Raw genomic sequence first — 26246 nt, 5'->3', positions numbered from 1 at the left:
ATTAGCAACAACAAGGCCTGATGAGGGAGGAGAATCTAACTTCTACAGCTGACATATTCTATTGTTTAAAATATCCAGTTTTCAACAACAAATTGTGAGACAAAGGAATGAGAATGTCTGGCCCATAAACAAGGGGAAAAATAAATCAATAGAAACTGTTTCTAAGGAAGCCCAGACACTAGAATTCCCAGAGAAAGAATTTAAACTGCTATGTTAAATATGTTCAAAGAACTAAGAGAAACTATGTCTATGGAATGAAAAGGAAGTATCGAAATTAAGTCTTAGCAAATAGAAAATATAAGTCAAATATAAAAAGAAGTCAATTGAAATTATACATTCTAAAAAACAAAAATCATGAAGAGAAATGTACAGAGCCTTAAAGACCTATGAAATACCATCAAGCATATCAATATGTGAATAATGAATGCCCCAGAAAGAGAGGAGAGAGAAAAAAGTGTAGAAAGAATGTTTTAGGAGGTAATCGAAAAAACTTCCAAAATTTGATGAAAAGCATTAATCTACACATTTAAGAAGCTCAGCATACTCCAGGTAGAATAAACTCAGAGAACCAAGGCTAGACATTTCATGATTAAAATGTTGACAATCAAAGACAAATAGAGAATTTTGAAAGAAAGGAGAGAAGAAAAGATTTATCATGTACCAGGGTTTTCTCATAAAATTAAAAGCTAATTTCTACTTAAAAACCATGGAGGCCAGAAATAACTGGGATAGCACATTTGAAGTGCTGAAAGAAAAGGACTATCAACCAAAAATTCTCTGTCCAGAAAAAAAAGCCCTTTAAAAATAAGGGAGAAATTAAGACATTGCCCGATAAACAAAAACCAAGAGAATTTATCATTATCAAATCTGTCATACAAGAAATACTACAGGGATTCCATCAGGCTGAACTGGAAGAATACAAGACAGTAACCATTTCACATGAAGAAATAGAGTCTCAATAAAGGTAAATATGAAAGTATATACTTAAAAAGTTTCAATGCATGTTTTGTTTTCAGTTTTTTTTCCTATCTTATTTAAAAAATTTTATAAAGAAGAGTTGTAAATCTGTGCTGATGGGCACATAATATTTAAAGATGTAATTTTTATGATAATAACAACTTGAACCAGAGGGTAAGAAATGACTATATAGGAGACAAATTTTATATACTGTTGAAGTTAAATTAGTTAATCCAAACTAGATTGTTATAAATTAAGACATTAATTGTAATTCCAAGGCTACTACTAAAAAATAACTAAATAAATATATACATAGTAGGCTTTTTTTTGTCTTTTTTTTTTTTTTTTTTGCTATTTCTTGGGCCGCTCCCGCAGCATATGGAGGTTCCCAGGCCAGGGGTCCAATCAGAGCTGTAGCCACCGGCCTACGCCACAGCCTCAGCAACGCGCGGATCCAAGCCGAGTTTGCAACCTATACCACAGATCACAGTAACGCCGGATCATCAACCCACTGAGCAAGGCCAGGGACCGAACCCGCAACCTCATGGTTCCTAGTCGGATTCGTTAAACACTGCGCCACGACGGGAACTCCCATAGTAGGCATTTTTAAAAAAGGACTGGACTTCCAGTTTCTGTTCTGGTGTATTAGGAGTTTGGAGTTTGGAATTTATCACTCTGTTGAAAGAAAGAAAGAGAGAGAGAGAGAGAGAGAGGGAGGGAGGGGGAAAGGAAAGCTGAATACACTGAAAAGTCAGTGACTCTTCCTATACATATCAGAGAAGTGAAATCAGAGGACAAGCTACTGCCTCCAAAACTGGAAAGATAGACAGGAAAATACAGAAAATCACAATATACCAGAGAAGAAACCTCTACAGAAACCGGTACCAGAGTAGACGAATCTGAACTGCAATTCAATGAGTTGTTAGAGGCTTAGGAGTGGGCAAGTCTGAGAGTAAAAAATTCCAGGGGGGTGCCTAATCATAGGGGAGGTCCCCACAATTTAAGTTTTACCTCCAAAAACTTAACTTGGCTTTCATTGTGAATAGCAGAGAACAATCCCCTCGTGCTTCTGGAAGGGAGAAGGTAAAAGAAACCATTTTGAAACAGGCCAGAACATTCTGTTCTTAATAAGACTTACCCTCAAGAGAGACTATTGGTGTTTTTATCAGGACTCATTGCCCCGGAGGGATGAAAATACGCAACTAACACCCACTCTAGCCTTCCACTCAGGGAAAATACACAACAAAAGCCCACTCTCACCTTTCCACTCGGGGAAAGGGAAATACCCAGCTTTAGCCCACTCTGGTCTTCCAGATGGGAGAAGGGAAATACCCAACTCTAACCCACTCTAGCCATCCTGTCCCACCTAAGGAGTGGGGGAACAGGACTGAGAAGCACTCATGAAGTTCACAGTTCAAAGGCACAAGTTTACAAAAATACTATAACCTAATCACAGCACTAGAGATTATTTCCCCTCCTGCTGCAATGTATTGCCACATTACTAAAGGTCTTTTTACTATAGCTCCTTTTAACCAGTACATTGTGCCTGACCATCATGACAGAAAGTACAAAGTATACTTAAAAAAAAGCAAAAAAATAAAAATAAAAAAGACAATTGAAAGACAGGGTAAGCATCAGAATAAGACACAGATATGGCAGGGATGTTGAAACAATCAGACCAGGAATTTAAAACAATTTTGATTAATATGCTAAGGATTCTAGTGAATAAAGTAGAGCAGGTGGGCAATGTAAGCAGACAGAATCCTAAGAGAAAATCAAACAAAGTGCTAAAGATAAAAAAAAAAAATCATTGTAATGGGAATGAAGAATGCCTTTGATGTGTTCATAAGTAGACTGGACAGAGCTGAGGAAAGAACCTCTCTGAGCTTGAAGATATATCAATAGAACTTTCTAAAACAGAAAAGCAATGAGGAGGAAAAAAAAATGCAGAAGAGAATATCCAAGTACTGTAAGACAACAATAACGGGTGTAACATATGCATAACAGAATATCAGAAGGAAAAGAAAGAGAAATAAAAACAGAAGTAACATTCGAAGCAGTGATGACTGAGATTTCCCCAAAATTAATGTCAGACACAAAATCACTGGTCCAGGAAGCTTGGAGAACCCTAAACAGAATAATAATAATAATAAAAAAAACCCACAACACAATGGAGTTCCTATTGTGGCTTAGTGGGTTAACCTGATACCATGTCCATGAGGATGCAGTTTTGATTCCTGGCCTTACTCTTTGGGTTAAGGATCCAGTGTTGCCACAAGCTACAGCATAGGTCACAGATGTGGCTTGGATCTGGTGTTGATGTGGCTATGGCATAGGCCCCCAGTACAGCTCCAATTCAATTCCTAGCCTGGGAACTTCCATATGCCACAGGTACAGACATGAAAAGGAAAGGAAAGGAAAGGAAAGGAAAGGGAAGGGAAGGGAAGGGAAGGGAAGGGAAGGGAAGGGAAAGGAAAGGAAGGGAAAGGAAAGAATGAAAAATAAAGCAATCAATAAAACAGAAGGAAGACCTTAGAAATAAACTCATATAAACATAGTCAACTGATCTTTGACAAAGGAGCAAAGGCAATACAATGGAGCAAAAACTGTATTTTCAACAAATGATGCTAGAACAATTGGGTATCCACATGTTAAAAAAATCTAGACACAGATTTTACACCTTTTAAAAAAATTAATTCAAAATGTGTCACAGAACCAAATGTAAAATGCAAAACTGTAAAACTCCTAGAAGATAACAGAGCATAAAATCTAGATGATCTTAGGTTTGATGATGAATTTTTAGACATGATACCACAGGCAAAATGTATGAGAGAAATAATTGATAAACTGGACTTTATTTTTTTTAATTGCTCAATGAATGATACTGTCAAGAGAATAAGAAGACAAACTACAGTTTGAGAAAAAAAAATTTGCAAAGAACATATCTGATAAAGGACTTGTATCCCAAATCCACAAGGATCTCTTCAAAATCAACAAGAAAACAAATGACCTGACTAAAAAGTGGGCAAAAGACCTGAACAGATACCTCACCAAAGAAGGTGGCATGGCAATAAGCACATGAAAATATGTTCAACATTATATTCATTATGGAATTGAAAATTAAAACCATAATAGTATACCATAGTTGTATATATGGTCTGAATGGCCAAAATCCAAAGCACTGACAACACAAAATACTGATGGAGATGTGAAGCACCAGGAACTCTCATTCATTGCTGGTGAGAATGCAAAGTTCTGCAGCTATTCTGGAAAACAGTTTGGTACTTTCTTTAAGCTAAACATATTCCTACCATATGGTCTAGCAATAATGTTCCTAGGAATTTACCCATATAAACTGAAAGCTAATATCCACACAAAAATTTGCACATGCATTTTTACAAGAGTTTTATTCATAACTGCCAAAACTTGAAAGCAAACAAGTTGTTCCTCAGTAGGTGAACCATGGACAGTGGTATTACAAAGAACTACTATTCAGTATGGAAAAGATATGAGCTACAAAGCATGAAAAGACATACTGGGATTTTGATACTGAGAAAGCTTTGCAAATTTGAGACAGGTGGAATAGAATATAGGAAGTCTCTGTACCTTTGATTCAATTTTTCTATGAACTTAAAATAGCTCTAAAAATAAAATCTATTTTTTAAAAAGGGGAATTAAAATCACACAATAAAAAATATCTGTTTAACACAAAAGAAGGCCAAAATGGAGAGAGAAACATGAAGACCTAAGACATACGGAAAACAAATAGCAAAATGGCAGATGTAAATCTTACACTACCGCTAATTACATTAAATATAAACGGATTAAATACTTAAAAGGCAGAGATTGGCAGAATGGATTTTAAAAAGCTTCGTCCAACTATAAATTGTCTACAAGAGACCTATTCAGATTAAAAACAAATTATTTGAAAGTAAAAGAATAGAAGGAGGTAGACTGTACTACCCAAGTACTAGAAAAAAATAGACTTTGAAACAAAAATTGTTACTAGAGACAAAGAATATTATATAATGGTAAAAGGGAAACTCTCTCAAAAAAAGGTAACAAAGATTTTTCATTGTGGCTCAGCAGGATAAGAACCCGAAGAGTATCTATGAGGATGAGGGTTCGATCCCTGTTCTCCCTTAGTGGGTTCAGGATCTAGTGTTGCCATGATCCCTGTTGTTGGTCACAGACATGGCTCAGATCCCATGTTGCTATGGCATAGGCCAGCAGCTGCAGCTCTGATTCGACCCCTAGCCTGAGAACTTCCATATGCTGCAGGTCCTAAAAAGCAAAAAAAAAAAAAAAAAAACTGATAATTACAAATACATATACACCTTAGAATCCCTAAATACTTGAAGTTAGGGATGACAAAATTGAAAACAAAAATAGAGAATTGAGCAATAATCACTGGGAACTTCAGTATTTCACTTTCTAAAGGAATAGAACTAGACAAAAGATTCACAAGGACATAGAAGACTTGAACAATACTATAAAGCAACAGACACCTGTAGAATACTCGACCCAACAACAACAGAATTCACATTCTTCTCAAATGAATATGGAAGATTTTCCAGGATAGGCTATATGTGAGGCCATAAAACCAGTCTCAATTAACAAAGTATGACTTATGATCACAATATAATAAAATTAGAAATCATAAACAAAAAAATGGAAAATTGAAAAATGAAGGATGTTTTAAAATTATACTGGAAATCAACCATAATTTAAAAAATTAAATATATATACATTGGATTCTTTGAGTTTAAAACATAACTGGCAGTCTAATGCTATATATAATGGAGTAAATAAGAAATAATAAGAATTAAACATTGAGTAAGATTTCAAATGAAATGGGTAAAATGTTGGAGCATTTGGAAGACTCCTGTCCTCATACAGTTAATTTATTTTAATTCTCCAAAATTCAGCTCAAGCATAACATTCTCTGAAAAGCTTTCACTGACTCCACCAATGATGATAATAAAAATGATAATGGCAACAAAAGCTGACATTTTTTATAGTCCTTGCTATATGACAAGTATCACTCTAACCAATCTAAATAAAATTTAAATTCTTAATCCTTCCAACAATATTAGGAGATAGATGGTATGATTATTCCCATTTTACATGAGAAGATGGTAAATAACTTGGCAAGGTAACATAACTAAGAAGTAACAGAGTTGGGATTCAAATGACTCTGAAATCTATATTCTGAAACACAACATGCTCCTTATCAAGACCCTTGTAGAACCCACACATTCTTCAGCCATCCCATGAACCACATTATGTTGTAAATGCTTGCTAGATTTTCCTTTTCCATTAATCATTCATTCAATAAAGGATTATTTATTCAATAAGCAAATATTAAATACATTCTCTGTGCCAGAAAATGTGCTTGTTACTAGAAATACAGTTACATATGTAATTATTTCATCTGTCAAAGAGTTTCAGTCTCCAGAAAAGTTCAGCAAACTATAGCTCACAGGCCAAATTCTGCCAGCCACTTGTTTTCATGTAAATTAATTTTTATCAAACCACAGCCCATTGGTTTAGGTATTATTTGTAACTTCTTTCATGTTACAACATCAGAGTGGAATAGTTGTTAAAGAGGCCATTTGGCAGGCAAAGGCTAAAATATTTACTATATGGTCCTTTTCAGAAGAAGTATGCCAACCCTGGTCTAAAGAATAAGATAACAATAACATCATCAATTACTATCCAATAACGCATGCTATGGAGCCCAAGATATTTTGGGTACATGAAAGGGAGATACCCAGATTAGATTAGAAGGTCAGCAAAGTTTTCCAGGAGACATGACATTTCAGCTGATTTTTGAAACTTGAGTTAATAGTCAAAGAAGAGCAGCCAGACCAGGGTGCTAGAATAATGGCAATAGGAATAAAGAGGGTACACACGTTTAAGAAATAATAATTCAAAGTAACTTATGAAAATATATCTTTAATTTCTTCATTCCCACCATCCAGAACAGCTAATGGTGCACATAGCTAAAGTTACTAAATATTTAACAGAAAATATTAAGTCCTAAGGAAACAACGTTTATTAAAAAGGTGAGAAAATATTTGCTATTAGTTCTTAAAAGCAGTGAACTGCGAGAATTCTGATTTTTTTCACACCCACGCTAGAGTAAAAAAAAAAAAAACAACCAAACTACCATTTTTTCATTATTTTCAATTGTTAAATATATATAACATTTAACGATACAGTTTTACAAATGAGAAATGATTGCAAATTACTGTACCTGGAAAATTCATAGGCAGTTCAAATGGTTGTGGAGACTCACAACCTTCAATGTGCTCACAAATTTCAGCTATGATCTTCTTAATTTTGAGGCCAGTAATTTTAATCACTTCTCCTGTTGACAAACAGCATTCATTTCCAAACATTTCATAAATAGAACCTAGAAAAAAAAAAGAGGAAAAACAGCTTTTAAAAAAAGAATTCACTAATGAATAACAAAGTATGCATCAAAAGCCTCATAGGAAGTGTTTTTATTCAGTTCCTCTCTTAGCTACCCACTAAACAGGAATTTAATCAAACTTGGCAAAATGTACAGCATGTACCAGGGAAAATATTAGATTAGATTTTTCACTTCACCCACTGGACAAAGTGTAAACAATTTTATTTTTGTTATTATTGCAAATTGAATTTATGGTTTCCTCAGCACCTTTAGCTCATCTTTCCAAGGTCAAGCCACAACCATGTCTTCCCCTGCTGGGATTTATGATCTTTTTTTCTTGGGTCACAGAATTAAGCTCACATGAGTCAACAATGATCTAAGTAAGTACTGCAAACAAGGCCGTAATACAATCCAACATCCAAAGACAGAGGGTTTGCACACCAGGGCTTTCTATTAGAGCATCATATCTATTTATAAGACCTGGTTCTCTTCATCATCATGAATATAACATTTTGTCCATTATATCTTTCGTTTTTGACAAGCTGGAAGCAACTCTCAATATCTTTATGGCAATAGGGGGCAGACCAGTCCAGGTAAATTGAAAAGCTTCATTTTAGTTCAGGATTTCAGTCTCCTTCCTAAAAAACCTTTTATCATAGATGTCAAAGCTAAATTTTTCATCCATTTATTTTCTTTTTTATCTACTGATGAAGGCACAGTGAGCAGTGAAATAACCAGAAGACGAGCAAGAGGAAAGAGGAGAAGTAAAAGTTCTGGATAATCTACCCCCAGTAAAAAAGGGGTCAAGACCAAAAGTACATCTTTAGGATATTACTGCTTTACAAGAGAGCAGTAAATGAGAGGCTGATGTAAACAAGCATCGCAGAACAGTGGGGTTTGAAACATACCAATTTTCCCTCACCTTCAATGTGATTTACATCCTCTTTACCACACTAAAATGTGAACAATCTGAGCACAAGATTTTAGTTTGGGTGGTTGGCTGGTTTTCTGAATTTTTCTCTGTTGAACCCCCTCCTCAAAGAATCTTGCTTGATATAGAGCAGGCTCCTAAAACATTTTTATAGCATTAATGATCATCATAAATGATCATCATATTAAGCTCAGTATTCAATCGTGTTTTAAACAACCCTGTGATTGTATCAGAGCCCCAAAGGCAAATTAGTACGATTTGAGGTTTTAAAAAAGGGGCAATTTATACACAGGCACAGCCACTTCTAGGCAACGCAAGAACATAAATGTCCTGTCATTCTTCTTTTCTCCATTAGATCATCTGCCAGGACATCCCATTGCTCAAACCCAGCCAGAAGTTAGAGGACAAGGATGCTGTTGATCCCTCAGAAGTCAGCCTCCCAGGCTGAGAGTGGAAATGAAAATCTAGCACACCAACCTTACTGTCCATTATTTAATAGAGATCATTTTTGTAGACATGCTAGTATATCTGTTCCTCATATACTTCTAAACTCCCGCCTTTTTTCATACTAGTCTCTCAACTACACGTGTTCATGCTTTTCATTAACTCCAATATGTTGTGTTGTCAGCCATCTCAAATCCCTTAAGAAACAACTTCGGATATTAAGAAATAATAACATCCACATTGACATTTTATTCCAGTGAACTCAGAATAGCTATTTTCTATGATCCTGATTTGGCAACTAATTACATACTAACATTTTACATCTTCAGTATTATCTCATCCCGCACTTAACTTTTTTATGACTTTAGTTTTTATTACTCCCAAATCAATTTTAAGCTTCATGGAAAAATACTGCAATATATTACTGCATAATTACCAACACATCAACCTTCCTTTCTTATTCATTCAGAAAACTTTAATGAACACCTACTATGTGTCAGACATTGTAATTGGCAGTAGGTATCATAGATAAAATGCATGTCTTCCCCCACAGAAGCACTGTTTTGAAAAGAATAGACACATAAGCAGACAACTGCAGCAGATTATGAGAAAGTTGTAATATAGAAAATATGGGGAATTGTGGGAGTGAATTGGAGGCATTTAATTAAGCAATTATATAGTAAAGAGATTAGGGAAAGATTTGTAGAGGAGATGATAGTGGAGCTGAGTTGTTTTTTGTTGTTTTTTTTTTTTTTTTCTGTCTTTTTTGCCTTTTCGAGGGCCGCTTCCATGGCATATGGAGGTCCCCAGGTTAGGGGTCCAATTGGAGCTGTAGACACCGGCCTACACCACAGCCACAGTAACGCGGGATCCAAGCCGTGTCTGCAACCTACACCACAGCTCAGGGCGATGCCGGATCCTTAACCCACTGAAGGAGGCCAGGTATCGAACCTGCAACCTCATGGTTCCTAGTCAGATTCGTTAACCACTGCGCCACGACCGGAACTCCGGAGCTGAGTCTTAAAGGAAGCATCACAAGATAGGACAGGAGGAGGAAATAGTATTTAAAAAGGAAGAGAGATGTGAAAGAGCCTGATACATTCTGGAAACTTCATATAAATTGTTATGTCTGAAATATAAAGAAAGAAATGGGAACTAGCAAGAAAGGAAACTATAGAGGTAGAGGGAATCCAGATCATGTAGTGTCTTTATAAAATTACCAATAAATAAAAAGCAATCGAAGTCTAAAGCAACCTCAGAGTCAGAAAATTTACATTTTCAGTTATTAGGACCCAGGAACTAATACCAATTTAATATGAGGCCATATGTAACAGGTGCTTGCTATCCAAAATGTGGCCTGCTGCATCACCTGGGAGCTTGTTAGAATCTTGGCCAGATCCCAGACCTGCTGAATCAGAACCTGCATTTTCAACAAGATCCCCAGATGATTCATAAGTACATCATGGTTTGGAAAGCACTGGTCTAAACAACAAACGTGTAACTGAAATAGTCTCTTTTCTGAGACTGTTACAAATTTCACCAGAGAAGGAAGGACGACATGTCAGGTAGAAGAAAGAGTGTCATTGAGGTGGAGGATGATGTAAGTGGGGACAGGGAAGGATTTTTTTCCTGACATGTAAATATTTATTCAAACTGATACTTAGGACCTGAATTGTTTGGGGTTGCTTTTTTTTTTTTTTTTTGGTCTTTTTGCCTTTTCAGGGCCACGCTGGCGGCATACGGAGGTTCCCAGGCCAGGGGTTGACTCGGAGCTATTGCCGCCAGCCACAGCAACAGCAATGCGAGATCCAAACCGTGTCTGCGACCTACACCACAGCTCATGGCAACACCGGATCCTTAACCCCCTGAGCAAGTCAGAGATCAAACACGTCCTCATGGATGCTAGTCAGGTTCGTTAACCACTGAGCCACAATGGGAACTCCACACAGTTGATTTACAGTGTTGTGTCAGTTTTCTGCTGGACAGCACAGTGACCCAGTCATACATATTTAAGGGAAGGATTTTTAATTGCAAAGTGACAAGGTGAGATTTTTCTTTGTCACATGAAATAGAACATACTTTGACCTATCTTGTTTCAGTGGAAGTCTGCTTGGCTTAATTTCAACGCAAGGAATGTCTAATTGTAGATGTAATGTACAGCAAACTGACTCACTCAGAATGCCATCTTTCTTTCAAAAGTTCCACTGGAATTCAAAATTAAAAGATGAGCTTATGGGAGATTACATATAAATTCACAGGGAATAGAAGCCAGAAAATTCTAAGAGAAAATTCTGTGAGTTTTAGTCACCACACCAAAAGCTTTTAGGACACTTCAAGTCTCTTTCTAATCATCTTTCTCCTTTTGAAAAAAGAAAATCACTTTTTTTCAGTCACAGAAGGAAAAGAACCTCATGCGAATGTTAATCTTTAACATTTATCTTTAATTCTTTGTGACTTCCAATTTTCTCTAAGCAAGAAAGAATTTAATTCATTTTTTAATAAAGAGAGAGGTCAGCGAAACCCCACTCTAGAAAGTTATGTCCATAATAGGTGACAAGAACATAAAGCAAATCTCAAATCCCTGTACTATGAAGGGTTCTTGTACATTGTTATCATCATTATTATGTCTCTTAAAATACAGTTTTCCTCAGTGAAAATAAAAAATGGTTAATTTAAGAAACAGCCAACTTTTGTAATCTCAGAACAAGCACATATAATATGCCTAACTGCCTTTTAAAAATGTGCTGAGATATGTGTCTGAACTATGTTTGTGTATATTTAGATATAAAAAATAGTTTTCATTTCATTTTTAACCACAAGACACACATTTTTAATATGCAAATCTCAAATCTATTAAATCTTTACAGACTGATTCTTTCCAAGTCAGAGCATATGTATTCAGGATAATGCCAAACATCAGAGAAAGCTGGAACAAAGCAGCCTGTTTTCAGTGATCAAATATCGCCCCTGAAGGCTGTAATGAAAGAGCCATGTGCCTTTGAAATCACCTCTTCTGTAATGCTACTTTGCTCAATAAAAATGACACATTAATGTCCTTTTATGAGCCCATCCCTTATTTGACAATCCATATAAGCAATGCTATGATCACATCACAAAAGCCAAAACAATTGGTTCCATAGATTTTCTTCCTTTTCCTCTACAAACTTGAAAATGTGTTGCAGTCAGGGAAGAGGAAACTTGATTCATTTAGAGGCTTTTTCCCTTTATTCCATTTGCACTTATTTCCTCCATTCCTCACCCCACCTCCTACCTCCACCATACCAGCCCTCATCCCCTCATCAGCCTGCCAAAGTTCAACCAATCCTCAAGATTCAGCTCATATTCATTGTCTTCATCAAAGCTTTCCTTTATTCCCATTTAAGCAGGAATGAACTTTTCCCTCTGTGCTCCAATAGTACTTTGCATGAATAGCCCCTCTCTGATTATTATCACAGCCTGCTATTAGGGTAATATTTTCTGACCACTGATACCATGTACATTTTAGAATTTATTATGATTTCTAGAGAAGAGACATCATCTTAACTATATCCCTCCACACATACACATAACTAGTAGCACTTTTTTGTCAATTAGTGGGTTATAACTTAGTTATAACTTAGCTTTACTGTAAAAAGACAATAAATTATTATAAATATCATAGATGTTCTTTTACATCAGCAGTTTAAAGCACAGTCAACCCAAGGCTTTGGCATAGGTTATATATTTATTTAGTATGTCTAATAACAAATGTACAATCATATGTGAGATTAGTTGGTCACCTTGTGACCATTAAGGGCAGCTAGTTTTATAATATGAATCTCTGCCTGTTAAGTTTGCCACTTTTCCATTATGTTTGCCATTTTTATATTGCTGGACTTGAAAGTGAGGCTCATAAAATGATTTGAGATAGGTGTGGAAGAGTTAGGAATTTACTCTGTAAAGTAGGATAGATATCATACGACATTGTCAATAGAACCATATCAGATTGGGCTCGACAGAGGAGATCTCTCTTTGCTCCTCACAAACAGTTGTGATTATTTTTTATTACTATTATTATTATATGGCCAGTCTTCCATAAAGAGACTGTCTCCATGCCCTGTAAGGCAAAGACAAAGTCATTCCCACCTATTACATGAAAAATATACCTAAAAATAGATCAGCTTAATATCTGAATATAGTTTGCAAATACATAAGCATGAAACAGCAAGCTTGCAGATTTACTAAGGATGGATTCTACCAGTTGGATACTGGATATATCACTGAGAGGTATATCTGAATACTGATAGGAAATGATCTTCCAAAGTCATAGACTCTCTTCCCTTCTGCTGAAACATCAATATATAGAGGGCAAAACAATGGTGCCAAGTATTAAGGAAAATGATGGCCAACACCAAGTAAAGCTAAGGTGTAATTTTTCTTACTCCTAAAGAATACGGCAGTTTTCTGGTGAACTGAGGTTTAAGCATTATCCAGGAAATCAAGTGTAAAGACAGAAATGTCTAGAAACTATAGGGAATATTTGAGTCTTAAAAAGTCTGAATACGGGGAAGTAAGGAAAGACACAATATGTTGAAAAGGGTGGAGCCCGAGAGTCAAGCCAATTAAAATCATAGAGAAGCCAGAAACCTGAAAATGCCCAACTATTCAACCATTCTAAGTGAAATGTGTGGCGTTTCAATGATCAAGTTTTAGCGGTTGAGGATGCAAGAGTCACAGTTTCATTCACCAGCTAAAAACGTGATGTTTGTTTAATGTAGAATCAATTTAATAGGTTAAATAAAACTGTGCTTAGAGGGTTTGCAAGTTGGTGTTATAATAGAAGTCATCATTGCAGCTCTTTGTGTTAACAAGTATCAGAGCAAAGGAATTTGGGATGTGTGAAATGAATAGCCCTCCTATATATCTAAGAAATGTTTCCTTATGATGATGGAACAAAAGAATGATTCTGCATCTCCCAACATGATTGATCCAACATTCCTTGCATTTTACCCAAATTTTAACTCTGAAAATGACATAATTAAATAATATTATAATTTCTTATATGAACAATGCTGCATTGGGGGTTGGTTTACTGTTTTAAGAATGACTTGGTTTCAAGTACATTTTATATACTTTAATATACTCACTTATGTTCTATAGTCTAATTTTTTTAAAAAAGCTACTGTAGACCTCTATAGCCATTTAAAATCATAAACCTATTCTCCATATCCCACTTGATGAATATAAATACACTGATTAAATTGATTATACATGTGTTCCAATGCATTATAATGTATTCACCCAATGCATGAAAAATAAAGCCTTGCTGTATTACAAACATTCCCTAAGCTCACTAGCATTGAATATTTCATTAACTATTCTGCTTAAGAAATATGAATTTTGAACTTATGTCCATTGAATTAAGTAATGAAAATACGCTTGCATTTTGTATGTCTTTATTTTTTCATTTTACTTTTCAAATAATTCATTTATATTGCATTTTATTAAAGTACCAGTCCACAGCAGATTGGGAAAAGAAAATAAACTGGACTGTCATTACAGATAGTTTGAGAGGCACTTCTCTAAACTTTTAAGTACAAACATGACCAAAGTCAGTTAGTGCAGGGAACCAGGATGAGAGAGTAAAATTGAACAGACTGGAAAAAGGAAAGTTATAACTAATACACGAGGTGTTAATATTATTAACTCATCTATCTCAATGTCACCAGCAGCCTGAGTGCCCTCACTAAAAGACACAGGAATTTTAATCAACTTGACAGTAATAGTTCTAATTGCAAATTATTACATTGGCATTCTGATTTGTATATTATATTCTTCTGAGTTGTATGAGGCAGTGCTTGAACCTGACTGAGCCCAGACACTTTGAATTGTTGGATCTATACAGCTAAGGTCTAAAGCCAGGAGCAGGTGAAATCCCCTAGGAGATGAATTGTGTGCGTTCCATCTACCTAGTATGCCAGGCATTCTCCATGAGAGAGACAGCAAATATCGAAATTGTATTCTAGCATTTTTCCTTCCCATCAATAATCACCCATGGCACATTTTCAGCTGAATCCAGATGAAGCCCAATAATCCTCCCCAACATAAAGTTCCAGGTGGCTAGTCATCAACTGAAGATGGCATGTTGGGTATAAATTATCCCACTCTACTCCTCTACTATGACTTTTCTTGCTTTCTTTAAGCCCCCTTGGGTGATACTTTTAAAGCTTTTAATCCTCAGATTGGGCTAATTTGATCTCAAAGGCTTAGTTAAAAGATATTTGGCAGAAGAATACAGATTCCCTCAATTCATCATTTTTTCCCAGAGAGCTGTCTGAACTGAGACATAAAACATCTAACTTGATAATAATCACAACTTTATATAGCCCAATGGCAGCTGTAGGATGAGTCTCAATTTCATATATCTCTAAGCCAAGGGCCATTAACTCTAACGATCTCTGAATCACTAGCCTTAGTGTCAGAAGCTTAAATACCATCATATTCTTTAACATATTAAAATGACTGAGTCTCTATACACTATCTCTACCAACTTGTTGTCCAAACTGTATTTGAACACTTTCACTGATGGAATTTCAATTATTTTAAAGTGACCTTCTCTACTTTTGAGAAATTCTTACTGTTAAAAAGCTCTGCATCTTCTTAAGTGGAATATGTGTTTCTATAGGATATACATATTAGAACTATTTCCATCCTTGGAATTATCCAAAAAACAACTATTCAATTCTTCTGTATAGCAGTCTTAAAACATCTGAAGATAACTATCACGAGTTGTCCTTTATAACAACTCAATCTGTCAAATGACTGAAATGTGTTCAGGGTCACTGCTTACAGCATAGGTTGCTCATTACAAAACTACTTGAAGCACAACTTACATGGATATCAGTGGCATTCGTGGAGTTGTGCAATAAGGTATCATGCCTCTCAAAAATACACATGCCCTTGATTGTTTCAGAAGTTTTATGGTGCCTGTTAGGGATGTTCTAAGATGGCTGCTCCAGCTCCTACCATCACGTTTAAATTTCAACTAGTGAGAAAGAAAGATGAAGAGAAGGAAATATTTCTTTTATTTCAGTGGTATGTAACAGAAATTTCACATGTCAAATACTATCAAAACCCAATGGCTGAAACTTAATCAAGTAGTCACTTTAAGTTTTAAGGGAGCTGTGCAACATCTTTAGCCAAGCAACCCCCTGTAGTTAGGGGGACAGCTAACAGTTTCTAATCCAAAAGGTGAGGAAAAGGTATATATATTTCATTATTTAAATTAGGCTACATGTACCTATAAAACTTGCATTATTTTATGAAGAAAAAAATGTATATTTTTATTTGAAACACCAAAGACAGGGGGTCTGTTGCTGAGGTTGAGAGAGCAGATGAAATTTCAGTGTTGAACTTTGCCTCCCTTAAGAGATACAACAGTTAAACGCACACATACATGCACAGGTGCATACACACACACACACACACACACCCTCTCTCAATTCATTCTTAGGGATATATTTAGATAAGAACCACAGATAAGAATGTCTTTTCTGGAGTCAGTTTGAAAACCAGGATCTACATTTAATAAATGTTTGACTTTAGGCAGTATTTCCATCTGTAAAATGGGGACAGTGCTTCAATTTCTTTTCTTTAAAATGAGGATAATAATTTTACCTCTGATAGTTGCTTTGAGAATCAAAATAGATAATCAATTTTAAGTGCAGAGCCCAGAATCTGGCATCTATTTAGGGCTCAATAAATATTAGCCATCATTTGTGTCATTATTTTTATTTCACATAATGTTACTTTAGACTGAATAACTCAGTATAATGTTATACGATGGTAAACTTGGAGCGATTTTCTTGGTCAAAATGAAAGATAAATGTCTTCTTATGGATGGGGATGGGGTTTTCCCTGAATAAAGAACTGATCTTTTCTTTACCATCCTAAGAAAGCGAAAATTATGAAAGTGAAAATAGAAACCTGAGATGATGGATTTGGGCTGGGAATAAAGATACATTAAAGATCAATTCTTTCCCAACTTGTACAATGAAACTTGGTATGCCATAAATGAGTTATAAATTTGCCAACATATTGAACTCCTTCTTCCTCGAGGTGACCAACTCATATAGATCTGGGATGATGATCTGGCCTCCGGCTGCAAATTACCTGGTCTATTTATACACCACCCAAAAAAACATAGCTGATGCTTAAACACTGTTGGGGTTTGGGATGCCTACCTTCCAGGCAGTCAAAAATCTGCCTATACTATACAATCAGCCCTCTGTATCTGTAGTTCCATCTTAGTCTATTCAACAAATTACTTAAATCCATGCTATGTGTCAAGAAAAAGGACTGTGTGTGATAAGTATGGTGACTATACTGATAAAATGGGCACCAAATGATATGTGGTCTCTAACCTCCATTAAATATTTAATATATTGAAATAAAATGTGTTAATCAAGAAATCATATAAATTTATGATTATAAGAAGATAATTTCTATGAAAATAAACTGCATATACTAAGAGAAAGAGCCCAGGTTTCTGGGCTCCATGAACAGTATATCTGTACTATATTTATTTATTAAACAACTCAATAGATATTTATTGAGTGCCAGGCGTATTTATCTCAGGTTTATAGTAAAATTTATTAAAAGGTTTCAACTTGGAGATCTGTTTCCGGGAAGATGGAGTGGACATACATTTTCTAAGCTCAGACTTGAATTTGAAGATGCTGGTGATCTAGAAATGTTGCCTAGAAAAAAAAAAAAAAACTCTAATACACTTTGTTCTTTCTCATCAAAAATGCAGGAAAGGAACAGTACAGTAAAACAGAAAACTTTTTGACAATAATCACTCTGCTCAAGCCAAACACCACAGAAAAATGTTAGGTTCCACAACCACCTACACCAGGAAAGGCTGAGTAGAGACCTTAGAATCTCACCAACAATGACTGTAATAAGATACTTACTCACCCTTTGCTGAGGTGTCAGGAAAGGCAGAGTTGAGAGATGGGACTTGCATCTTTGTGAGACAGTAATAAATCCCCATGTTTTATCACAGAAACTGAGTGGGGAGTCTGGGCTTCCAACTCCACCCAGGAGTACTGAGGTCTACTTTATCCTCCTCCATGGGGTGACGTCAGAGGATGTCTAGTAAAAAATTAGGAGTTCCACTACTGCCCAATGCAATAAGGTGTTACCTTACCACGAGGTGTAACTAGAGGCCATGTGTGCAAGGGTAACAAGGCACTATTATCCCTCCTATCAAGGGCAGTATCGGTGAAAGCTTAGTGAGGAGCTTCTACTCCCACACTGACCAGAAAGAAGTAAGGAGGATCCTCTCCCCTTTGGGTGTCAACAGAGGCTGAACAAGGAACCTGGGCTTCTAACCCCACCTGGCATCATTGAGGTGGTGCTCCCCATCACCTACTGAAGAAACAAAATTCAGAATGCAAACAGAAAACTAAATATATAATGGCAGACTTAAGCCTTGGCATACTGGTAGTTACACTAGTTGTAAATGGACTAAAAACATCAATAAAGAGACTTGCGGAGTGGATTAAAAAATATGACCCAAATATATGGTATCTAGAAAATACTCGCTTCAAACATAACAATACAGACAGATTGAAAGAAAATGCATGGAAAAAGATATAGCCTACAGAAATTTATCACATGAAAGCAGGAATGGCTATATTAACATCAGATACAGTAAACTTCGGAGTGAAGAAAATTAGCAGGGACAGAGAGTGACATTATATAATGATAAAAGGGTCAGTCTACCAAGAAAATACAGCAATCTTAATATGCATATATCAAACAACAGAGCTGCAAAAACATGCCAAGCAAAAACTGATATAGGGAAAAGTAGATAAATCCATAACTGGAGACTTCAATATTCATTTCTCAACAGTTGATAGAAATACTAGATAATGAGTAAGAATATAGAGTAATAATGAGTAAGCATATAGAACAAGGACATCTTCAAACAACAGAATCTGATCTACCTTAATAGAACATTATATTTAAGGCAGCAAATACACATTGTTTTCAGTGCCCACCAGAACATATACTGAGATATTCTGTGCTACAAAACAAACCTGAATAAATTTAAAGAACTGAATCAGAATATTCTTTGAACAAAATGAATTAAACCACAAATCAACAACAGAAAGATAAAAGAAATTCTCCAAACACTTGAAAACTAAACACCATACCTCCAAATAAATTGTGAGCGAAAAGAAAACTGCAACATAATAAACCACACATTTTGATAAGGAAGTACTAAGGGGGAAATGTATAGAACTAAATGTTTATAATTAAAAAGGGTGAAGTTCCCTCCATGATGCAGTGGGTTAAGAATCCAACTGCAGCGGCCCGAGCTGCTGCAGAGGCAACAGTTCCATTCCCAAGCCCTGAGCAGTGAGTTAAAGGATCCAGCATTGCTGCAGCTACAGCATAGGTTGCAGCTGTGGCTCAGATTCAATTCATGGCCCGGGCACTTCTATATGCCACTAGTGCATCCAAAAAATTTTAAAAGGGGGGGGCGCGCAAAAATCTTCAATCAATAATCTAAGCCCCTTTCTCAAGAACCTGGAAAGAAAAACACAAAAAAAAGAGAAAATTGATGAAGCAAAGAGATGATTCTTTGAAAAGATCAATAAACTTGACAAACCATTGGCAACTTTGAAAAAGAAAGAAGATACAAATTACAAATAAGAGGAATAAAACAGAGGATAAGGCTAGAGACCCTGAAGATGTCAAAAAGGAAATAAGAGAATCCTATAAACAACTTAACCTACATAATTTGACAACTGAAGTGAAATGAACGAGTTTCTAAAAAAAACACAATATACCTCAACTCACCCAAAATAAAATAATTGGTTCAGTCCTATAAATATTTTAAGATAATTGATTCATAATTACAAAGTTCCTAAAAAAAGAAATATCCAGCCTAATACTACCATTATACCAAAAACAGACAGACATCACAAAAAAGAAAACTTCAGACCGGGAGTTACTGCTGTGGCACAGTGGGTTAAGGATCTGGCATAGGTCACAGCTGTGGCTCAGATTTGATCCCTGGCCTAGGAACTTCTATATGCTGCAGGTGCAGCCAAAAAAGAAAACAAAAACAAAAACAAAAAACCCCAAAAAACTGCAGAACAATATTCCTCAGATATATAGACAAAAAATCCTTCACAAAATTTTAGCTAATAGAATCCAGCAATATATATAAATAATTATATATAATGACCAAGTGTTGTTTAATCCCCAAAATACAAGGTTGGTTCAATATTCAAAAAACAGTCAATATCATCCTCTATACTAATATACTAAAGGATAAAAAGCATATGACCAGACAAATTGATGTAAAAAAAGCACTTGACAAAATTAAATACATACATTCATAATAATGAAAAGAACTCTGTAAAAGCTAATGTGAAAAATATGAAAAGACAAGATATAGATTGGGAGAAAATGTTTGCAAACCATAAATATGATAGATAATTTATATCTATAATTCACAAAGAATGCTCAAAATCAAATAGAAAAAAATTTTAAAATCCAATTGGAAAATGGGCAAAAGACATGAACCATCATTTCATCCAGGAAGACATGCAGATGGCAAATGAGCACAATGTTAGCCATTACTGAGTGAAAATTAAAACCACAGTAAGAATCACTACATACCTATCAAAATGGCAAAATAAAAAATAGTGACAACAAAAAAGGCTGGGAAGTGTGCAAAAAATCTAGATTACTTTGAACATTGCTGGGGGAATATAAAATGGTAGAGCCACTCAGAAACACAGTTTGGAAGTTTCTTTAAAAAAATAACTGAACACTCAACCACCACGTCACTCTTAGGCATTTATGTCAGAGAAATTAAAAATATTTTCACACAAAAACTTGTATACGAATGCTTATAGCAACTCTATTCATAACAGCCATAAAACTGGGAACAGACCAAATGTCCTTCAGCATGTGAATAGCTAAACAAATTGTGGTACATCCATATCATGAAATACTCCTCAGTAGTAAAACAAAAAAACCTGGATAAATCTCCACAGAATTACACTGAGTAAAAAAGCCAGTCCCAAAAGGTTATATACTGTATGATTCTTTTTATATAATTGAAATGATAAAATTTTTAAAATACCGAACAGATTAATGGTTAAAAGGGCTTAAAGAGCAGAAGGGGGAAGTGGGTGTGGCTATAAAAGGGCAACATGAGTGATGGGATGATAGAAACGCTCTGTATCTTGACTGTATCAATGTCAATGCCCTGGCTGTGATGTTGTACCATAGCTTTTTAAGACATTAAACTGAGGGAAACTGGGCAAAGATACATGGGATTTCTCTGAATTATTGCTTACAATTGCATGGGTCCCCAATTTCAAAAGAAAGGGTTTAATTTAAATAAACGTGTGTGTGTATGCGTGTGTCCTATGCTTGTACTGCAGTGCAACTTCTCACACCAGTGACTGAGAAAGCCTGAGTCAAACACCGAAACACATGAAGACAAGGGGAAGCAGTAGAAGCAGCCTGAGGAAAATAAGCAACCCCCAAATTGTTCTAAGTCCTGAGGAGAGTCATGATAGCAGAGACAGAGGCAGTAGGTTATGTTCATATTGGAGAAGATGTGAGCCTCTTCCTACCTCTGTGACTCCCAGAGGGACTCCAGGGAAACACTGTCCATTAGAACTTTCTGCAAGGACAGACACGTGATTTGAGCTGCCAAGTACTGCAGCTAACAGCCACATGGGGCTCATGAGAGCTCCAAATGTAACTGAGGAACTCAATTTAAAAAATTATTTACTTTAATTAATCTAAATAGCTACACAATGGCTAGTGGATATGGTATTGAACAGCATTTCCTTCTTCCTACTAAGAGAAGAAAAAAAAAAAAAAGGAGGCTTACATGAGAGCCTAGGTTTTGCTGTCAGTAAAGTGCTTCAGAGCTTTGGTAATTTGGGCATCCTTGTATCACCTTGATTGTACTCTCATGTTAATGAAGTCAGCAACAAACATCTTACAGTATAATCTCTTACATATATAGTACGTGATGTATGATTATGGCCAAATGGGGTCGATTTGGAGAGCGGATTTGATCCTTAGGCAATACACTGTTATGGTTCTATGAAAGTTCTCCTAAGAGCTCCTTAGGGTAACAAAAACCGGTTGGGGCAAGGGAGAAGTTACCAGGTGCTGTGGTGGTATGAGTGAGCTGTGAGGAGAGACTGAATAGAATGGCAGCTGTGAATACTGAAATGCCCGCCTGCCCCTACCCTCGACCCCTGCCCAGAAGGGTGAAAGAAAACTAGAAAAATGAGACCAAAATGACTTCCAGACCACCAGGCTGGGGCACTAGGAGAAAAACTTGATGTACTGAAACAGGGAAAACCTGAGAGGGAAACACTCAGCTCAGTTCCTAATATGTTGTTTCTGATGTCAAATGGTCATCCTTAGGCAGAGATGATCCTATCTAGTTAAGCAGCTGTTTGCCAGCAGGCTGCACCAGAACTAATTGAGGAAAACCTTAAAATACAGATTCTTGGGCTATACTTCAAATATTCTAAGTCAGATTCTTCAGGGTAGAACCTAGAAATATGTTTTCCTTTTTTAAATTTCCCTAGTAGATTCCAAAGTTTACTTAGGTTTCAGAAATACCTTTACAAAGCACGAAATAGGTGAAAGGAAGTCAGGACTACGTGTCAACCTGGGAAATAAATTTGGGAATTAGTTAAAACTACAAGAATAAAAACAAAACAAAAGCAACTCCATACATATCTGCTCCAGAGAGTGTGAATAGAATATCTGAGATGTGTGATGATAAATGTTCAATAGTATTACTTAAAATACTTCAGCATGGACAATGAGATACATATGTATGTGTTCAATAGTTTTAACCTATAGCCCTGGAGAAGGGATAAGGAAAATGTTAAATTTTAAAGTACAGTAATCAGAAGTGTAAAACCAGGGTGACCAGTTAACACACAAAAAGGATGACTGAAGTTCATACTCTTAAAATAACGACCACAAGCGTCACCTGCATCTCTCTCCTATTAACACAGTTTATTCTTAATTGGAATAAGGGATATTGGTCTTAAGATTGCTTTATTGGTGAAATGAGTGGTATTCAAAATGTGTTGATTAGTTTCAAATGTATCATAGGCACTCCTGTTCTTAAAAAGGGGTATAAGAATCTAGTGAGCCCAATATAGGCCCAGGCTTCACAGTCCTGGTTCAGCAGCTAGTTCAAAGCAGTTTTGCCATCTAACTAGAAGGACAGCCGTGTCCTGCTGCTAGAATATTGCTGCAGAAGTTTCTAATGAACCTTTCATGCAAGGTGCTGTCAGAGCATCTAAAAAGGCAAACAAGGTGGGACTAAATCGAGCTTCCACCAAGTCATATAAAAATTTTTTTTGGCCGTGTCCATGGCATGTGGAAATTCTCAGGGCCAGGAATAAAACCTGAGCCAAAGCAGCAGTCTGAACCACTGCAGTATTAACACTGGGTCCTTAACCAGCTGGGCCACAAGGGAGCTCCCATACAAGTGTTTTGATGCCTACTTTTTGTTTTGTTTTGTTTTTGTCTTTTTTTGCCTTTTATGAGGGCCGCTTCCACGGCATATGGAGGTTCCCAGGCTAGGGGGCAATTCGGAGCTGTAGCCACCAGCCTATATCAGAGCCACAGCAACACAGGATTCAAGCCACGTCTGCGACCTACACCACAGCTCACCACAATGCCGGATCCTTAACCCACCGAGCAAGGCCAGGGATCGAACCCGCAATCCCATGGTTCCTAGTCGGATTCGTTAACTACTGAGCCACCACAGAAACTCCGATGCCTACTTTTAAACATGTTTTACATTTGACAAAACTTCATTGTATGAGACCATGTACGTCCAAGGATTGAAGGCTACCAGTATCTACCAAAAATAACCTAATAATAGTGAATGATCAAATCAATTCTAGTCAGTTTACAACAAAAGTTATTTTCTCCAGAAAGTTTGGCATGATTTTAAAAACAAATTATTTTGTTGAAGTATAGTTCATTTATGTGTTAATTTCTGTACATCAACGTGATTCAGTTATACATACATACGTTCTTTTTCATATTGTTTTCCACTATGGTTTACCACAGAATATTGATTAGTTACTCTAATAAATAGGATGAAATTAATATTCATCAATGGGCTTATTTTCATAAATAAGAGCTGTTAAATTTTACTGAACCTGTCATTGTGGTCTCATAAAATGCGATGCTTGTGGTTTTATAAAATACGATGCTCTCCTGAATAATTCTGCTTTGTTTTTTAGAGGAATGTGAATTAGAGAACCAACTAGCATGAAGCCTAACAGTAAATGCTGAGGGTCACTTGTCAGATGAATGGCATCTATCAGTAGAAAATATCACTGCCAAATTTTTAATGAGAACTTGCAAATGCATAGCTTACTGTTCCAAGAAGAGAACTTAATCCTAACAGTAGAAATTAAAATTTCCATTCTTACTTCTATCTTTAGTGCTTTAAAGTGCTCATTTACGCCTTAATGCATGTTGCAATAAGTAGTTTACTGTCTTCTTTAAAAAAAAAAAAAATCTCCAAAATAGTATTATTTCTATAGTTAAAAAAGCTTCCTTAGGTAAACTACCGGAAAACTCAGATATTCTTTTTTTCTGGCCATGCCCAGACCAAGTGGAAGTTCCCAGGCTAGGAACTGAACCTGTGCCACATCAACAACCAGGGCTGCTGCAGTGACAATGCTGGATCCTTAACCCATTGCACCACAAGGGAAGCTCCAGATATTCTAATTAGTAGCTGACAAAAACTATATCATATATCAATCCAGGAATTACCACATAACCCAGGAAACATCTGTTAGTGTAGAGCAGAACACGACACACCTTCAGTAGCTCTTCTATCTGACTTCATGAAAAAGCCTTGACTTCTCTGGGCGCTATGGTGACTTAATGAGCTTTTTTGTTGAGAATTCAGCGTACTGCCATGTACTCTAGCAGCTACTCTGAGTGTTAGCCAAATAAATAGCTATCATTGGAGATACTATTTAATCATTTATTTATGTTTCCTTATATTTAAATGTCATTAAGAAAGATAATTGTTGATCCTGTTATTTGAATGTTTTCTTCTTCTCTTTATTAATAATCAGTGAATGGAATAATTGCGCAAAAACTGTGCAGATAGGTCTGCCTCTATTAAATGAGGAGGTTAATTTTGTTGATCCAGAATGCTGCCTTATTCTAATAAGTAGACATACTAGAAATGTAGGAAATAACTTTTTAAAAAATAGACAAATGACCAGAGGGTAGAGTGTAGAGGAGAAAAACAAAACAAAACAGGAAAATGGATTCTCGGAGCTGTTAGCTGCTTCTGCTGTCGCAGTTCTCATGCACTTAGAGAGACTCTGGCAGTGAGCCCTCCTGACGGCAGCGGGAGTGGGGACGGCTGCATCACAACCACAGAGCCTGCCTGACCTTTCAAGCCCGGAGCTGCCCCCTCTGTTTCCGATCTGACATGTCTCTCTAAACTGGTCCTCTAGGATTTACACCCTCCCTCTCCTAGCCAGTCCAACCAAGGCGGGGCGGGGGGGGGGGGGGGGGGCGTATTTTACCACCTGCCAGAGGGAGGTGCGCCTACATTAACCCTTTTCAGGTGGCCTTGCTTTACACCTGACCCCGCGGCTCACTCCCAGCCTAGTCACTAGGGACACAGTCACCTAATAATCCTGATTTTTTTTTTACAGCATACACTGCAGGTATAATTGACTGGATTTTTTTTTTTTTTTTGGTGCCCTGTCTGTTATTACCCTCATATTTATCCTTTGAGTGAAAACTTCATAGCAGTGGGTTTATTTTAAAAGCTCTCCCAGCCTCCTTCATGTTTTACAATGTATGGTACGTTACTGTCAAAGAGCATCTGTAAATGTATCCAATCTCATCTTTCTAAAAGTACAAAGGAGAATGGAAGGGAGGAAGAAAAGGAAGGAAAGAGGAAGGGCCAGCCTGCGTCTGTTCTAAAACAAGGTCAAATTTTTGTTATTGTCAAGATTAAATAAACTCTTTGAACATGCTAGATTGTTGGCTGACTTTTTTAATCACTGTAACAAATATGTACATTATATTTAAATGGGGATATATTTTATTTAGTAACTAGGTTACTAATATTCAAAATCACAGTGGCCTCTGCTAACAAACAGTTAATTCAAAACTCACACGATTTGATTTCACAAGTTCTGGAAAAAACTGTTTTAAATATGTTTTAGGCATTTCCTGATGTCAGTAGAGAAGTTAAAAAAAAAGTCCTTTGGTCTGTGGTTAGAATTCACACATCGCTTATAGGGCAGGTGTTCTTTCCTTAACTGACACAAGTGCTGAATCACTAAAACCATCCCTTCTAACCTAGGGTAAAACTCTTTGACCTAATTATAAGAATCGAAAAATCAGAAAGTTAATTTCATTACACAGATTAGTGGAAATCTTCCCCAT

General features: G+C 36.3%; 1 protein-coding gene across 2 annotated transcripts in view; it reads right to left on the bottom strand.

Annotated features, from left to right (window-relative positions):
* The window catches only part of THEMIS (thymocyte selection associated), a 195219-nt gene that overhangs the window by 151538 nt on the left and 17435 nt on the right, over positions 1-26246 (bottom strand). For both annotated transcript variants that reach the window (XM_047758998.1, XM_047759008.1), the window contains exon 2: positions 7217-7375. In XM_047758998.1, coding sequence (XP_047614954.1) covers positions 7217-7375 — 159 coding nt within the window. The remainder of the gene's footprint in view (positions 1-7216; positions 7376-26246) is intronic.

This window comes from Phacochoerus africanus, chromosome 2 (assembly GCF_016906955.1).
Source record: "Phacochoerus africanus isolate WHEZ1 chromosome 2, ROS_Pafr_v1, whole genome shotgun sequence".
Classification (NCBI taxonomy): Eukaryota; Metazoa; Chordata; class Mammalia; order Artiodactyla; family Suidae; genus Phacochoerus; species Phacochoerus africanus.
This window is presented reverse-complemented; position numbering and strand designations above follow the sequence as displayed.